The sequence below is a fragment of the Dichomitus squalens genome, assembly GCF_000275845.1.
Source record: "Dichomitus squalens LYAD-421 SS1 unplaced genomic scaffold DICSQscaffold_1, whole genome shotgun sequence".
NCBI classification, from domain to species: domain Eukaryota; kingdom Fungi; phylum Basidiomycota; class Agaricomycetes; order Polyporales; family Polyporaceae; genus Dichomitus; species Dichomitus squalens.
In genome coordinates, this window is record NW_006766883.1 from 1,562,340 (window position 1) to 1,579,357 (window position 17,018).

Genomic DNA, 17,018 nt, shown 5'->3' on the forward strand with positions numbered 1-17,018 from the left:
AGACGAGCCAGGTGGTAGTTGATAGTCGGCTTGTGTTTTCTTGTCGGGGCAGGCTTCACAGATGCTGAGTTGATGCTCTAGATCCTGCTGATACAGAAAGGTTACTCACTGCTCAGTCGAGACTTGCGAACGGCCGTCAAGGCTCGCTGCGTGCCTCGGCCGGGCCCTCCCCGCTTTCCGAAACATTCACTGACAACCCACCTTCGGAGCAGGCCTTCGCCCTCATCCCGACCTCGCCCTCCGGAGCTCCTTCCGAAGGCCTGCCGCTTGCCTCAGAGCAGGAAAACGAAGAGTTCGAGGAGATTACCTACGACGAGCTACGTCTATCTCTTTGTCCTGCTGATACCGCGCACTTCGCGCCCGTCTTCGGTGAGCATCCACTCAATGTCCGTATCAAATAAAGTCAATAACCTTCGGATATCCAGACTACCAGCGGGCATACCATCCATCTTTGCTCTCGCGCTCCCGCACCTCGCTCTCCCGGCTCCGGAAGCTCTCTCAAGCCTCGCTGAAAAAGTCGCGCGAGGTAATTAGCCGTCCGCGACGTCGAGAATCCACTGGTTCCGATCACAGGCATACTCTTGCTGTTGCCATCCGCAGACCCTCTACCGACTCCTCCGCGTCGAGCAGAACATCTAGCTCCCTCAGGACACCGCCACAGTCGCAGTCTACGCTCTTTCTCACCAACGATCCATTCCGCAAGGGCGAACGTCCGATCGAAGAGGACCACCCAGTCGTCCGTGCCGTCGAGCAAATAGTCACCGAACCAGAAGACATTGTCCTCGCTGCGACACCGCGCACTCCGAAGGCGAGATCCATCACCTCGTCCCTAAAACGCCTTCGCACCCTCAGCAAAGCCCCGCTCTTAGTAGGCGCCCGTAGACGCGCGCCGCAAGTCTGTCAGATACTTTCAGCCGAAAGTTCTGGTGCTCCCGCACGCAGCCCCAGCGCCATCGAGAGCCCTCAGATCCCCGAGCTAGTCTTCGAGCATATCGACTTATCTATCGTCTTAGAAGAGGATCAGCCCTTCCCATCTCTCCCAGTCTCTCGCATCGATTCCGTTTCCTCCTCGCCCCCAGATACAGAACTGCCCCGTATCGAGATCGTGAAAGCAAGTCCACGCCTCGGTCCACGTATATCGTCAGCCTTACGCCAGCTCCGTCTTCCTCAGTTCGAGTTCGTTGATCCACTGTCGCTAGCCGCTTCCGTCCCACCCTCTGCCGTCGAAGGTACCCCGCTCTTCGGAAGCACAGCACCTTCACCTTCTTGGCTCTCTCGTAACGTCCAGAACCTAGAGATCAATTCCTCCTTTCCCGTCGACGTAACAAGTAACAGTCCCGCGCCGTTACCTATCCGCCCTCCGCCATCCCCGCCCCTCTACATTGTTCCACGTTCACTCCGTCCGGATACTTATTACCTCCGAGGACCCGAGGTGAGTATCCGTGACACCCCTCCCTGTGTATGGCAGAATCTCAGCCCGTTTTGCAGATCGAGTTTGAGTTTGCGACCGCGCCCCAGACCCCGCAGTCCACGAGTTCTTCTCTCATACTCTACAGCCCGTCCCAACGTGCCTCGTTCCTAGCGCCGACAAGTGTCGTTGGTTCGCGTCCGACCTCCCACAATCGTCTCTCTGTGATCTATAGCCAATCCACCGTAGACAACCGGCGAAGCATTCATTCGGTCGTATCTTACAACGAGGAACGCGAAGGCCAGGACGTTATCAGGGTGAGTGTTTTTGTGACGCGCCAAGTCTGTTGGCTGACGGCCCTAAAGAATACATCCTTCAACGTTTACGTCGTTTCTTCGGAAGACACCGACCAGCCTCTCACTCCGCTTGCTTTTGGTACGTCCAGTTTTAGCATGTTTTGGAACATCCTTAACGTGGCGAGGTATCAACCGCAGAAAACCCTCTATCCACTCTTCCCGACCCCGAGAACCCTGGGACTCCTGCCGCAGCGCCCAGTAAATCCCCTTACGACATCTTTGTTCCGCATCCGAAGGCACACGAATACTCGGAGGCCGTCAATTTTCAACCTCCTCCTTATCTCATAGCATTTGTCAAGCAAATCCTCCGCACGACCGTCATGAACGTAGATCTCTACGAAAAGCAGGCCGACACCGTCGATTGGGGAGGAGAGGTCGACTACTCGGGCTACGAGTGGTTCAAGGATCCTCCCGCTCGCCCTGAGGTAAAACGCCCTTCACTTTTGCTCGTGTCTACACCGCTCACGTGGACAATAGCCCCCTCAGCCCCAACCAAGCACGACGGACAATTATGTCCCTCAGCCTGGCGTCATCGAGCAGAATGAGGCGTTTGACTTCGCGCTGAAAAGCGCACCAAACGTCCTGTACGCACGTTTCAAACAGTTCGGCCAGGTGCGTCTCATGACCCCTCCCCTTGTCTCACATCCTCGCTGCCGACTGACATGTTCCGTCCACAGCTCGGCGTGCTTGCGTGGTGCTCAGAATTCAGCGAGCTGATCGATGCCCTCAAACAACTCGGCTTCGAGGGCAACATGTTTGTCTCCACGCGCACGCAGGCCCTCAAGACTTGCGAGGAGATCCTCCGGCTGAACCTCAGCATCGAGATGCAGATCATCGTCATGTACCTCTCCTCGCAGGTCGCGCGGCTGCGCCGCTTCCTTGACTCGGACAGGCAGTGGGACGATTACCCCAAACCCCAGTTCCCACTAGACTACACAGAATACCCGCGCGAAAGGTGACAATCGTAGCACATATGACTTCCTCTTTCCCCGTCCTGGATACTTGTGGTTTATGTCCCGTATATAGGCATGCCGATTTTGTACGTGCCTCTGGCACGAGGTGTGGTGGTCCCATAAGCTTTTGAGCACATATGTATCATATCTCCACGCATATGACTGTAATCTCCCCTCTTCTTTAGTTCTTGTCTTATGCATGTACTTCACGATGTACTATGAACATCTTCAACATCATCTCAGTGCGTTGTACGCACGGACCGGCACATACAGATGGAACGTTATCTTGGCATTGTCAACACATGCTTGATACAGCAGGATTTTCGAACGTCGCTTGTCCCTTCAACAGCAGCCTCCCCTTCGTCGTGATCCTGCCCATCGTCTGTATAGCTCGGTATGGGGGTCCAAAGAGGGCCAGGGACGGTAAGCGTCGCACAGCATTGACAAGCCGAGCCTCCTTGTACGTTTGGAAGAGAAGTCAGGTGGGAGGTCACTCAAGTCTCGGGTTCGTGGTCATCGACCCGTATACTGATTTGGCTGAGGTAACCTGGCCGCTGCAAATAACAAATGGTGTTTGCGATTAGTATCGAATGTCAACATCTCGACCCGTAGTACAATGACAGCAATAGTCCTTATAAGATTAAAGATGAGCTGAAGTGCGGACGAGCCGAGCGTCGACCAGAGAGGAGATAGATCCGCGGATGCCCGAAACAACCATGCAGAGAGGGAACGAATATGATGTTGGTTGGTGATGAAGGAAAGCAATAGCAGCATGAGTATGCGTGACGTAGCAGTAGTCTAAGCAATGTGCAAGGCGAATGTCTCTCTTAGTATGTACAGCGTGCAAACGGCTTGGTATCGGGGTGGTGCTCATGGCATTATGAGTCGTTAGTGCGTGTTCGAGTGGCTCCAGCCAGTGGGAGAGCCGTTTCCATTCGCCAATGACGCTGGGAGGGGCGCGGGCGTGTACGACGACAGACGAGGAGGATCTGGAAGGGGATTGGCTAGCGTCATGGACACTGGAGACGGCTGATACGCTGAGAGGCGAGGGGGATTCGGGAGGGGGTTGTGCGAAAGGGGTTCAGGCGAGCTGTACGGCGCGTGTCTGTAGAATTGTTGCGCAGGAGACATCGCGAGGTTCTGCGGAGGGGGTGACGTATACGGGCTGTAAGGAGGGTGTCCTTGGGCCACCTGGTAAGGCGTCTGCACGACCATGTACGTGTGGCTGGAGCCGTACGACTGGGCGATCGGGGGCGCGCTGGACGGCTTCTGCATCTCCGCGACGGCGGCAACGCTCGGGATGGAGGTCACCCGCTGCAACTCGGTGCTGATGAACGTCGATGGGCGAGAGTCACTCCCGATCGTCGCCGGGGTAGAGACGATGGGGATGCCGTCCGGGCCGTAGGCCATGCTGCGGGCCTTCCAGAGCCTCTCCATCTCCCAAGCGTCCTTGGCCCTCACGGACGACCAATCCGCAGCGCTATGCAACTCAGACGTGGGTCTGGGAGCAGACGGGGTCGTGGAAAGATGGTGCTCACGGTGGTGCTGCTCATGGGCCTGAACCGGTGACACAGCGATGACGGGGATGGCGCTGGTCGCCTTAACCGACCTGCTCTCCTCATGTTCGCTCGGCTTCTTGACGCTACGACGTGAGGAGACAGGGGTCTGAGTTGAACGAACGGTATTGACAGAGGGAGGCTTGTCTCGCCCGCTCACTGACGGGTGCCTTTTGTGCCGTGATTCGCCATCCTCGCTACTGCTGCGGTCCCGGTGGCGCCTACTGTCTTCACGCTGAGCTGCATGTTCACGGTCATGGTCAGAAGACTTGGCCTTCTCCTTCGCCCTCTCTTTGTCCTTCTCCCTCTCCCTCTCCTTGTCCTTCGACTTCGAAGACTTCTTGGGAGACTCCGAGGACGCACCGACCAATTCCCACTGCTCACCCATACCCATGATGACCTCCGCTTGCTGCATCGTGCCCGAGGCGCTGCGAACGAGCTTGAACGTCTCCGTCTCACGGATGGACTTAGAACGTGAGGTATCCTTTGACTTGGTGGGAGAGCGATCGACTCCCGCCTTGGTGGGAGAACGGTCAGCGCGCTTGCTACTCGACCGCGCCGGCTCTTGGACCTCAACCACAGAGGGAGGCATGACGAGATGAGCCGGGGCGGCATACGGCGTGGGAGGGTTAACAAACATAGATGCGCGCGCCAAGGCGATCTCCTCCGGTGACGCCAGCGGAAGAGGGCCAACGGTGGAAGCTTGAGATGTCGCCGCAACTGAATGCCTCTCATGGCCGTTGAGACGTGGTGAGGCGGGCAGCACGACAGTCGACGGCGAAGGGGAGCTATCCGGTTCACTGACCTCAGTGAGAGATTGCAGTGCTTGGGCAGGAGTGGGTGGAGGAAGGTCAGGCAAGGGCGGTGAAGAAGGGGGAGAGGGCGCTTGTACAGGAGGGTCCGTTAGCGTGTAACGCTTGATTTGAGGGCTGATGGGTAATGGAGACTCTGTCCTCGGAATATCAGGTAACGGCAAGTCTTTCTCGGAGGCGGGGCCCGGGGGTGGAGTAGTTGGTGTCCCTGGCTCTGGAAGAGACGCCGCCGCTTGCACGGGCGTGTGTTCACCTGAACTAGATGGGTCGTCAGGGTTGGCTACCGTCAGCCTACCGGACGTGGGCATCTCCAGAACGGATAACGACTCAGATGAACGTCGCCCTTCAGTTCCCGGTGCGCGTGCGTCTGGGACAGCCTCTATAGAGGGTGGCGGGACACGCTTGGGAGGCTCTGGAGACTTTGATATATGAGACGAAGTTCGCTGTCGCGTCATCGGAGCCTGCGGGCTAATGGGCGATTGCGTCCGACCTGTCTCCAGACTGCTTTGATGCTGCCACTCGCTCCCCAAACCGTTCTGCGTCGTGCGCTTGTCCGCCTTCCGCAGTACGCTGAACCTCTTGACAAGGCGTCCCAGAACGCTTCCTCGTCTGGACTTCTGCAAAGACGGCTGCAGCGAAGGAAGCGACGTCATAGAAGGCGCCATGGCTGACTGGCGGCGAAGATCCTTCGCCTGTAAGCTATCGCCTGAATCACATTCTGTTAGATGCGGCTGTATATCGTGAATGAGTCAGACGAACCGTCCACCCCAGGACCGCTAAACAAATCATGAAACGGCTTGCGCCGTTTGCTCAACTTTCGAGGCAGCTGTATTTGCGCAGGATCTATGGCGTGTAAGTGCACCGCGGAAGTAGATTGTGACAATGGGGAAGGCGCAGTGGTCCGATGACGATTGCCATGGGTCATGCTTGACCGCCGAGGACGATAGTTGAAATAATTCGGCGTCGTGGGGCCTGGGCTGGTGGGACTCTGTGCGCCAAGTTGTTACTGCATGCCCCTGAAACCAAGGTCGAAATCACGTACCTCTGGCGGGTCATATGGTGAATGATGGTTCCCATCTGGACTGTTGGGATCCGCTCCATTCGCCAAATCCACTCCTTGGTTAGTGGTCTGGGAAACCTTTCTCACGCGTGGATGGAAGGGTTCCTGTATGCGTATCTGCGAAGATGATGGAGTGGGCAGAGGCGACCCTGATGGAGTCCTACTCGGGCCTGCCATGCCCGACGGATCCTGACCGCGCTCGGGCGCGGACGCCATGGGCGGAAATGAAGGGGAGAACACCGACGGCGGTCTGCCATCGACTGTCGGAGGAAGCAGGTGGTGATTACGATACCAGCGTGGACCAGAAGGGTTGTGAAGGGGGTATTTGACACGAAACTGTGCAGCGGACGCGGTCGCGGTCTCGACTTCACGGTGGTACCAGGTAGGGAGCTCGTTCAATGGATCTGGGATGATGGAGATTGCGAAAGGCTTGAAGGTGGGACGCGCCGCCTCGGGATCCCTCTCCTGCGTGTCCATACTGGCGCTGCGGGTAGCATGGCCATTTTGCGCATGGGGTTCTTCATGTTTCTTGGTGGCCTTACGGGTGAGAAAGCTCTTGCCCCGCGTTTGTTTGCGAGCAGGAGCATCCATCGCGAGCTCGGAAGAAAGAGGTATAGGGGGCGACAAGAGTTATGGTACGCCCGAGACGTGAGTTTACAACAGTTGTCTCGAGCGGCGAGCCCTGGCCGAGAAGCGCAACAACCGCTAGCTTTCAAGTCGATGTGCCAGCAAATCTCCGTCGCGGATGAGGATGGGGTATGTGTGTGAGCTGAGACTGCTATAGGGGAATTGGCATGAGGGAAAGAGAGTACGGAGAAACGAGCGGCGGGAGGGTCGGAGAGGGAGCAACCCAGACGGATGAGAGAGTCGAGAGACCGACCACGTTCCTCGTGCGCTTCCACCTCAGTCGCGCGACCGCATGCCTGGCGTCTGTTTGGGCGCCTCACCTGTGATCTGGGCGTCCGCTGGGCTGGCCCGCCCACCGCGCGCGCAAAATTGGCACTGCTTCTCGCCGCCATCTTTTCCTCAGATCTCGCCTCGCGCACGCCCTCTCCTCGCGGCTCGCGTCTATGGCTGCGCTAACAATCCTCATAATCGGCAGCGGCGGACGAGAGCATGCTCTCGCTTGGAAGCTTTCCCAGTCCGCCCTCGTCGAGAGGATCTTCGTATGTCCAGGGAATGGAGGTACCTCACAGGAGTCGAAAACCGCAAACGTTGATCTAGCTCCTTCGGATTTTCCTGCACTGGTCCACTTTGCCGTTCAGAATGAGGTATGTTATCAATGTATCAATGGAGCTTCGCCTGACAGCGACGTCTGCAGGTCAACCTCGTTCTCCCCGGTCCCGAACAACCTCTAGTAGATGGCGTTGAAACCTACTTCCGCAAAGGTACGCAATCGCGGTCTCCTGCGCGATAGCTCTAATCACTCGTGAAGTTGGCATTCCTGTCTTCGGCCCCACCGCCCTTGCCGCGCGCATGGAGGGGTCCAAGGCGTTCTCCAAGGCTTTCATGGATCGCCACAATATCCCTACCGCAAAATTCAGGACTTTCCAGGCGTTGGAGGTCGATCAGGCGATCAACTACGTTCGCACGTGCGGCTTCAAGGTCGTCCTCAAGGCTAGTGGACTTGCTGCGGGCAAGGGTGTGCTTCTGCCCGAGACCGTCGACGAGGCCATTGCCGGTCTCAAGGAGATCATGGTTGAGAACGTCTTCGGCGCGGCAGGTCGGCGACCCAGCAGTCCATGTATATTACGTGGTGTTAATGAGGATCTATTTTCTTTGTCTCAGGTAGCGAGGTCGTGGTGGAGGAGCTCCTGACCGGTCCCGAAGTATCCGTGCTGGCGTTCTCAGACGGGTACACGATAATTCCCTTACCCGCTGCGCAAGACCACAAGCGCATCGGGGAAGGAGACACCGGGCCCAATACTGGTGGCATGGGTGCTTACGCACCAGCTCCAGTCGCGACTCCTGCGGTCACGGATCGCATCCTCAGAGAAGTGCTGCAGCCCACCATCAGTGGTATGAGAAAGGAGGGTATGTAATCCTGATTTGCCAATAAGGCTCGCCATCGTCATGCCAAGTCGCCTTGACAGGATTCCCGTTTGTCGGCCTGCTCTTCACCGGCTTGATGATCACCGAGGACGGGCCGAAAGTCCTCGAGTACAATGTTAGGTTCGGTGATCCGGAGACGGAAGCTCTCGTCTTGCTCTTGGACCCACAGACGGATCTGGCCGCCATCCTTCTCGTACGAGAACCACTTTGAATGCCTTCTCACAGGCTCATAACCCATGCTCTAATAGGCCTGCGCGGAGCGTCGACTAGACTCGGTGGATGTCAAGACTAGAGACGGCTATGCCGTTTCTGTCGTCCTCGCGTCACAAGGTTATCCTGGCAGCTATGCAAAGGGCAAAGACATAACCCTCGGGCAAATGCCGAGCGGTAAGTTGCCTCTGACCTCGTCGGCACCGTCTGCTCTAGGGTGCTGAGATGGATATCGTTGCAGATGTCGTTGCATTCCATGCTGGCACCACGGCAGTGGACGGCAAGGTGGTCACTTCTGGTGGTAGGGTACTGTGCGTTTCGGCCTACGCACCGAACCTACGCAGTGCTCTGGACGCCGCGTATGCAGGTGTTGCCAATATAACCTTCGAGGGCAAGGTTTTCCGGCGAGACATAGCTCATAGGTGTGTATACCAAATTCATGTTGAATCTTGATGCTCACAGTCCACTATACTCAAGAGCGTTGTCTGCACAAAAGCAAGAGGCCCCGAGCTTGACCTACGCACAAGCAGGCGTCTCCGTGGATGCCGGCAACGCCCTCGTGGAAGCCATAAAGCCCTACGTACGCGCTACTCGTCGTTCCGGCGCGGACGCAGAGATCGGAGGATTTGGCGGCGTCTTCGACCTCAAGGCAACGGGCTACAAGGATCCCGTGCTCGTCAGCGGAACGGATGGCGTCGGCACGAAGCTGCGGATTGCGATGGAAGTCGGCATCCACGATTTCGTCGGTACGTACCTTTTGAACGGCCCGCGGCAATTCGGTTGATTGGGCGTGCCAGGAATCGATCTTGTCGCCATGTCGGTCAATGACCTGCTCGTGCAGGGAGCGGAGCCGTTGTACTTCCTCGACTACTTCGCCTGCAGCAAGCTCGACGTCCCAACCGCGACGCGGGTCGTGAAGGGCGTCGCGGATGGCTGCGTCCAAGCGGGATGTGCCTTGATCGGCGGAGAGACCGCCGAAATGCCCAGCATGTATCACGGTGGTATGTAGTTGTTTCTGTTTACGTGCCGCTTGAATGGGCGACGCGCTGATGAGCCAGGCCTGTCGAGCTGTACGCCTCGCTGGTGCATGAGCTGACCAACTCTTGCGAACAGACGATTACGATCTTGCTGGCTTCGCCGTTGGTGCCGTCGAACGCAACCTCATTCTCCCACAGCCCAATATCGCACCAGGAGACGTCCTCCTCGGCCTGCCCTCGTCAGGCCTGCACTCCAACGGCTTCTCACTCGTACGCAAGGTCGTCTCTGTCTCGGGACTCTCCTACGCAGACCCCTGCCCATGGGACGCCTCGCTCACGCTCGGGCGCGCCCTCCTCGAGCCGACGCGGATTTACATCAAGTCCGTCCTCCCCGCCGCGCAGGCAGGCCTGCTCAAGGGCATGTCGCACATCACCGGCGGCGGCTTCGTCGAGAACATTCCCCGCGTCCTCCCGTCGGGCACGGGCTGCTTTATCGATGCATCATCGTGGGAGTTGCCCCCTGTCTTCCGCTTCCTGATGCGGCACGGGGGCGTCGCCCCGCACGAGATGGCGCGGACGTTCAACAATGGGATAGGGATGGTCCTCGTGGTCGCCCCAGACGCTGTCCCCGCGGCGATCGACGCGCTTCGGCGCGCAGGCGAGAAGGAGGTATTCCGGATCGGAGAGGTAACTGCTAAGAGTGGCGTGGAGATGAGGAGTCTCGACGCGTGGACAACGGGCTGAAAGAAAAGATCACGCAAAGGTACCGAAAGCGCGGGTCAGATGAGCCTCGGCGGGTGCGATTCTGACGAAGGGCATGACAGCTATGTAAAAAGTATCAGATCGAATGTATCGATATTAGGGTGGCGACAGCGGAGTCGCGGAACGTCAACACGTTAGAGCGTAAGGTACTTTACCAGAAGTGTATATAGCTACGACATAGGGTGATGCTACGATAGGCAGATCGATGGCAAAATACGGGCTTTTATGCGTAGGACAACATGAAGAAGGACGAAGCGATAAACAAGACAATGTGTGGTCTCTAAATATGAGTGAGAGAGAACATGCAGAATGGATGGACGTATAGGATCATAAATATGAGACAGTGTGTACGCAGGCGAGGGCGGAGTGGTGGGTCAGAATGCATGAGAACCATCGTAACAGCCGTAGGATCAGGGTCCTGACGCTATGTATGTATGCGCAAGCAGATAGCCAGAGAGAGTACAAAATACACGAGAGCCCGATGGAAGACGGGAGACAGTGAGCAGACAGACCGTCAAGATAATAGCTAGCGCAAAGCACGGAGCCGAGGACAGAATAGTCCATTTTAGGCGGAGACAGAAACCTCTTTCACGGAATCGGGGACGACGGTTGCAGCGGCGGCGAAAGAGAGGGGAAGCTTCGTAACAGGTTGGTCAGGTATGACTCCGTTGGCCTCCGGCTTGCTGTCCTACGTAATGGATAAATTTTCGCGATGTGAGTTGATCGTCGAAGCACACACCTTTGACGCCGATGTTGACTGGGTCAGATCGGGAGTACTACCCCGGGTCTGACCATCCTTACGCGGAGCAGGGGCCTGCAGGACCTGGGCGGCCGTGGGCCCAGAGTATCCAGGAGTCGTCGTGCCATTGGAACTGGCACGAGAGGACGGGACGCCGCCAAGGACAGGGAACTCATCCGCGTTCGGGACGCGTTGAGGTTTGGGCGCCCCAAGCCTTCTGTCCGGCCGTGGACCGTTGGCGAGATGGCCGTTGGGCTTGAATGGCGGACGGCCCTTCTGACCAGGCTCAGCCGATTGCGATCGGCTAGAATCAGATGTACTCGTGCCAGTACCATTCCGGGCATGAATCGATGCCTTGTCCTTCAAAATATTATGAGCCCGCGTCAAGATACAGGATAAACGCTATAACATACATCCTGTGTCGTCATGGCGGCAAACTTCTCCTCCAACGTGGCCACACCGTTCGCATAATAGGGAGGGCGTGGCCTATGACCTCCCCGCACGGAAAAATGGGGCGCATGGTGGCCGCCCGGCCCTTCTGGAAGAATGTGGGGGAATCTGCAGTCATCCCTGCAGCGGCGGACATACGTGTGAGCACTCATGGATAGAAGGGGGTACAAGAAACACGTACCCGTTCCTACAGCGTCCCGAAGGGAAGAACAAGCAAGGAGGCTTGCCTCCACGACCACCGAACGATGGTCTACGGGCACCGCCGCGCCGATGATGAGCCATTTCCCTGTTGATCGGCCCTGGGATATAGCCATCCGTCTGCTGCTGGCCATGTATGGGTGACCTAGGAGAAACGACATCCGCTGTGTCGCCGTTGGGGTCACCTTGCGGTGCGTATTGAGGAGGAATGGCATATTGTGGCGCGACGCCCTGCCCGTTCGGTGACATGGGAGGGTACATGCCCGGCGGTGGCGACTGGACCGTCGGGCTTGTCTGAAGAGGTGGCAGTGGAGGGACGTGGCCAGGAATCGGCACTGGTGCAGGGTGGCCATACGTTGGAGAAACGGGCGAAACGACACCATACGGTACGGGTGGCTGTCCGTTAGAAGGACTGAAAGGCCCTTGTACTGGAGACATTACGTCCGAACCAGACGCAGTATGCCCAAAGGGAGGAGGAGACATAGGGTTCTGAGTGCCATTGGGCGAAGCACCGTACGGACCAGGAACAGGGTAATAGGTCGGGGGAGGGTACGGGCCAGGGTTCATGGGATCGTAAGGCGCAGAGTACTGCGCAGGCGGCGGAAGCGGCCCTTGCATATACGGGCTCTGTGGGTGGGCAAACATGCACGAGGAACCGTACCGGCACGCGGGATAGTATCGGCACGGGATCATGCGAGCTACTTCCGGGGGAGGGAGGTGTCCCAGACCGTTCGGGTTTTGGTCGGTTGGCATGTGTGGGGGAGGGACATAGTAGGGTACCTGACCATCTGGCATCATGGGAGGTGGTACATGCATGGGAGGATAGTAGTAGGCACCAGGAGGTGGCGGGTAGAAGCCGGCGGAGGCCGGATCGACATTGCTGGCATCAAGTGGCTGCTGGTCCTGAGGGTACGCAGCCTCCGGCTGTACCGCAGGCGACTGCCCCAGTTTACCCTTTGCTGTAGCGAGTAGGTCAAGGATCACTAGGTCCGAAGTGTATGATTCCGGGGGGCCTTGGCTGGAACTGTTCGTGGGATCGGCACCTACGGAACGCATCACAATATAAATCCGACCGCATGAACGATGCAGTGGCGAAGCCGAATGGCGCGTACCTTTGTCAAGGAGAATTCGTACGACCTCTACGTGTCCGTTTTTTACAGCCTCGATGAGGGGAGTGACGCCGGTGAAATCTTATGACAATACGTGTCAAAATATGGAATGTCTTGGAGCACACGATGCACGAAGGAAATATGAGTATATGCTGCTCTCACACGTACCTTTGACCTCGATGTCTACCGGGGTAGCGTCTTTCAGAAGTTCGGTGAGGTTCTCGAGATTTCCTTCAGAAGACGCCTTCCAGAGCGGGGAGACCATGATGAATGCAGCACGGTTTAAAGAACGGGTGAGCCGAAAGCGATGCGGGCGGGCGGACGATGCGGAGGAGCGGAGAGGATGTGGCAGGAGACAAACTTTAGCTCGCGGTCGGTGGCCAACGTCCAAGAATTTTGAACGAGAAACCGGGGCACGGGAAGCAGCCACATCCGCCACTGCGCTCACTCGGAAAAAATTGGATTAGATAATCGCGCTCTGATTATCAGTCCGGATATAGCAGGTCTCCTCGTTCGACTGGGTTCGACCACGTCTCTCATCTGATTCCCCGGCCCAGCCAACCGTGTCCCGCCCGTTTTCCGCCCACGGAACGCCTCCAGCCCGCCTCGTCATCCGTGATGCGTAGTTGCAGTCATATATGTTTCGTGTACCATCCATTACGTTCTTCTAGGTACATTACTGTATGGTATCCACTTCGGAGCAGAGGGTCAAGTGTATGTTACTTCTATCGCGGAGTTCACCTCACACTTGCGCTTCCAATCCCAGCTTCTTCAACAGCCGTTGAGCAGGCTTCCCACCCTCAACTGACAAGTCCAGCTCTCGGTTCGGGGGAAGTGAAAGCAGCTCGTTCGCCCGTTCCGCAACGTCTCGACCTGCCGTTCGCTCTCAGTGAGTACAACGTCCGCCACAATCGGAACAATCCGCAAACCTTCGTATAGCACATCGTAGATCTGCGCCAACATCAGCGGGCAGACAGCATACGAGCTATGGCACGGTACTCACCCCGGCTGCTATTTGCGCTTTCACACCAAGCTCATCGACGACCGCCTTCAGGGCCTTGGCTGTCGTGACACCTTCTGCGACACTGCCCAGCGTCTTGATGATGTGATCGAGCTTCTCGCCTTGCCCCAGTCGATAGCCCACAGTGTAGTTGCGACTCGTCTTGGAGCTACATGTAAGGAACAAGTCTCCGACACCTGCCAGCGTCAGGAATGTTAACGGGGAAGCACCGTAGGCCGTGCCAATTCTAGTCATTTCAGCGAGCCCTCTCGTGATCAGCACTTCAAGCAGCACGTTATATAGGCTCATTCCCGTGGAGATAGCACAGAACTTACTTGCTCGGGCGTTGTTCTCAAAGCCCAATCCAGCAGCGATTCCAGCAGCGATCGCATACACGTTCTTCAGAGCCCCAGCCAACTCAACGCCAATGGGGTCATTGCCGGTGTAGCTGCGCTTCTACGTTACGTCCGTCGACCGTAAAGCAGCTGTTCGACTCACCACCGGAACCATGGCTGATGGAACAGCTGAGACGCCTTCTCCGCGTGTTCTGGCGACAGAGATACCACCGAGACAGACGTGGGTTGTCTTTTGACAACTAGCGCATGCTAAGAAGGCTGTAGTGCCGCACAACATGCCACTCACTTTCTTTCGCAAATGACGGGCCGGACTAATAATGGGAGCACTCAATGAAGTGTAATGCGTGGACATGCCCGACTGCTTACGATGAAAGTTGCGACCTTCGCGATCTCAGGGCCACATGTGTCCGCGATGATCTCAAGGGTCAGCGCACGCGTTCTGATCTCTATCCCCTTATTGACGAAGATGAGCAAGGGAACTTTCCCGCCCTCGAGGGTAGGCTTCAATTTAGTGAGCGTCTCCCTGTCGCGAAAGGTAATTGTTGGTTGAACGTTCCCACTACACGACTGCTGCCTATGGATTCACCTGACACCCTCCGTGGGTATGGCAAAGAGAAGGACGTCCATACTCTGTATCATCTCTGCCGAGGGAAATTCGGGGCCTACTGCGGTGATAGACTCTGCGAATGGATGGTCCTGGAGCACCTCCGGGTTCCGGTGGTATTGGTTAAAGTGCTTCACAAGGTTTTCTGAGCGCGACCACATATGGACGACGTGCGAGGAGTCGTCCAGGTGGTCCGCAAGGCAGCTGCCAAAGTTTCCTGCACCGAAGACGAGCACCTTGGACCTCTGGCCATTTTGCTGGTGCGGGAGCATCCTGAAGCCTGTGGGAGAGACGAGACGGGTCCTGAAACGTACGTGTGGTCCGTGAGGGATGCGCATGGATAGCAGAGACGGTCGACGAGCAGAGAATCTGAAGGTTGCAGTCAAAGCAGAGGCGAGAAGCATACGGCAAGAACTAAGGTTGCAGCCACGAGGTTTACGTCGTTGGGGCACTGGGGCAGCGACGAGGCACCGCCTGGGAGAGCACGAGGAGTGATATGAGCGCGTTGAACGTGATTTCCACTCGAGTGCGACTTCCTACTTATTTCCCCCGTCGGCCAACAGTTGTTGTATACGGGCGACGAGACGCGGATGTGCGATTGTCGTAGGACGCGTCGAGCGTCGAGACGAAGACGATCGCAGCAACCTTGCCGAGCTCCGAGGGCGTAACACGTGGGAAAATGGACAATGCTCCGAGCTCCTGTGGCCGCGGCGCTAGCGCAGCGTCGCAGTGCAGTGCTTGTCCACTCGAGCTCCAACTGGCCAACGTGCAACACAAGTTGTTTCCTCTCCTCCGTCTACTATCTGCTACTTTTCGTCCTCGCCTACGTCGCTCATTTTTGTCTCTATACCCTATCCGTCGCCTGGTATCCTTATTCCTCAACGTAAACAATGCCCGTCCAAGACCGCACCAACGAGTTCCGCGCGTGCGTCGAGTCCATACGCAGCCGGTCCTCCGTCCCCGCGCGAGGTACAGCACAGCAGAAGCAGCGGCTGTTACAGCAGAGCAAGAGTGGAGGGAGCAAGTCGGAGTTCACGAGGATGGCGTCTGCTATCGGGAAGGATATTAGCAGCACGACAATCAAGCTGGGGAAATTGGCCCAACGTAAGCTCGCCCTCTACGCTGTACATGGCTCATGCTAAATAGTATACAGTCGCCAAGCGCAAAACGCTCTTCGATGATAGACCCGTGGAGATCAGCGTACGTCTGTTTGAGTCTTCCCTTCGCGAGACTCTGTTTCTGAATGCGTTCACATGCATAGGAACTTACCTACATTATCAAACAAGACATTGCCAATATCAACAAGCAGATTGCCCAGCTGCAAGCGTATGTCAAAGAGCGCAAAGCTCAGAGTGCCAAGTCTCCAGAGGGGAAGCAGTTAGAGGAGCATAATCACAACGTTGTCATGCTGCTGCAAAGCAAGCTTGCGGATACCAGCATGACGTTCAAGGATGTGCTGGAGATCAGGACGCAGGTGCCTCCAATATATCGTATGTACCCGCATATATACTCATGTCCGCCTCGACATTGCAGAACATGAAAGAGTCCAAGGACCGGACCGAGCAGTTCATGCACTCCACGTCAGCAGCAGCCAGTCAGGCACCGCCAAGTAAACACTATCCTCTATCTCGCCCGCATAGGTCCGCACGTGCTGAATGCTCCACTACAGGTTCGCTGCTCTATGGGAATGCACAGCGTCATGACCCAATGGGTGACGGAAGCACATTCGGCCAGTCGCGCCTGGACACCAAAGGCAAGGGACGTGCGACGCCACAGAACGGCGACATCCTCGCGCTCGACCTCCACTCCGCGGAGGAAGGCACCGCGGCACCACACGGCGATGCGTTCATGCAGATGCAACTGGTTGAGCAGCAGGTGCGTTATCTTTTGCCCCGCGAATGAACCTCGTGCACCATATGGTGTACTGACATGGCGCGTACTATTTACAGGACAGCTATATTCAGACGCGCTCAACCGCCATCGAGTCCATCGAGTCAACGATTGCAGAGCTCGGTCAGATCTTCACCCAGCTTGCTCAGATGGTGGCCGAGCAACGGGAGACCGTGCAGCGCATTGACGCAGATACCGTCGACATTGCATCTAACGTCAGCGGAGCGCAGCGAGAGCTGCTCAAGTACTACGCTAGTATCTCGAGCAATCGCTGGCTCATGCTAAAGGTGTTTGGCGTGCTGATCGTTTTCGTAAGTCTGTCGTGACTTGTACGCTGTGCAACAGGAAACTAATGTCGTCGTGTGCAGTTCCTTATCTTCATCCTTGTCTCATGATTCGGGCTGGCCCGCGTATGTTTATGTTCAGATAATAGGTCCCATGGACATTTAGGAGATAGAGCAGCTAGATTCCCACCGCGATGTTACGCATGCAAGAGAAAACAGCCGTGCTCGTCGAAACCAGCATA

At 56.8% G+C, this 17,018-nt stretch overlaps 5 protein-coding genes across 5 annotated transcripts; 3 read left to right on the top strand and 2 right to left on the bottom strand.

Annotated features, from left to right (window-relative positions):
- Nucleotides 1–2,084: 2,084 nt before the first annotated feature.
- Nucleotides 2,085–2,723, top strand: DICSQDRAFT_46852 (uncharacterized protein; the record flags this gene model as incomplete). Its single annotated transcript, XM_007359802.1, has 3 exons — nt 2,085–2,189; nt 2,242–2,376; nt 2,442–2,723. The coding sequence occupies 3 exons, from the start codon at nt 2,085–2,087 to the stop codon at nt 2,721–2,723; spliced, it is 522 nt and encodes a 173-aa protein (XP_007359864.1).
- Nucleotides 2,724–3,605: 882 nt separating this feature from the next.
- On the bottom strand, nt 3,606–6,736 carry DICSQDRAFT_164756 (uncharacterized protein; the record flags this gene model as incomplete). Its single annotated transcript, XM_007360329.1, has 3 exons — nt 3,606–5,791; nt 5,845–6,073; nt 6,128–6,736. The coding sequence occupies 3 exons, from the start codon at nt 6,734–6,736 to the stop codon at nt 3,606–3,608; spliced, it is 3,024 nt and encodes a 1,007-aa protein (XP_007360391.1).
- A 439-nt stretch (nt 6,737–7,175) lies between these two features.
- DICSQDRAFT_95805 (aminoimidazole ribonucleotide synthetase) lies at nt 7,176–13,016 on the top strand. The gene is made up of 15 exons (XM_007360330.1): nt 7,176–7,416; nt 7,467–7,533; nt 7,581–7,868; nt 7,934–8,179; nt 8,239–8,390; nt 8,446–8,584; nt 8,649–8,829; nt 8,885–9,153; nt 9,205–9,408; nt 9,521–10,834; nt 10,886–11,245; nt 11,299–11,455; nt 11,517–12,576; nt 12,646–12,723; nt 12,811–13,016. The coding sequence occupies exons 1-10, from the start codon at nt 7,216–7,218 to the stop codon at nt 10,126–10,128; spliced, it is 2,355 nt and encodes a 784-aa protein (XP_007360392.1). The 5' UTR covers nt 7,176–7,215; the 3' UTR covers nt 10,129–10,834; nt 10,886–11,245; nt 11,299–11,455; nt 11,517–12,576; nt 12,646–12,723; nt 12,811–13,016.
- A 368-nt stretch (nt 13,017–13,384) lies between these two features.
- Nucleotides 13,385–14,874, bottom strand: DICSQDRAFT_47842 (NAD-dependent glycerol-3-phosphate dehydrogenase; the record flags this gene model as incomplete). The annotated part of the gene is made up of 8 exons (XM_007359861.1): nt 13,385–13,515; nt 13,572–13,593; nt 13,646–13,923; nt 13,978–14,090; nt 14,141–14,237; nt 14,285–14,309; nt 14,365–14,521; nt 14,585–14,874. 8 exons carry the CDS (start codon nt 14,872–14,874, stop codon nt 13,385–13,387), a joined length of 1,113 nt encoding a protein of 370 aa, XP_007359923.1.
- Nucleotides 14,875–15,368: 494 nt separating this feature from the next.
- DICSQDRAFT_76116 (t-SNARE) lies at nt 15,369–17,014 on the top strand. The gene is made up of 7 exons (XM_007360331.1): nt 15,369–15,706; nt 15,756–15,802; nt 15,864–16,076; nt 16,136–16,211; nt 16,272–16,477; nt 16,552–16,803; nt 16,861–17,014. Exons 1-7 carry the CDS (start codon nt 15,493–15,495, stop codon nt 16,885–16,887), a joined length of 1,035 nt encoding a protein of 344 aa, XP_007360393.1. The 5' UTR covers nt 15,369–15,492; the 3' UTR covers nt 16,888–17,014.
- Nucleotides 17,015–17,018: the final 4 nt, after the last annotated feature.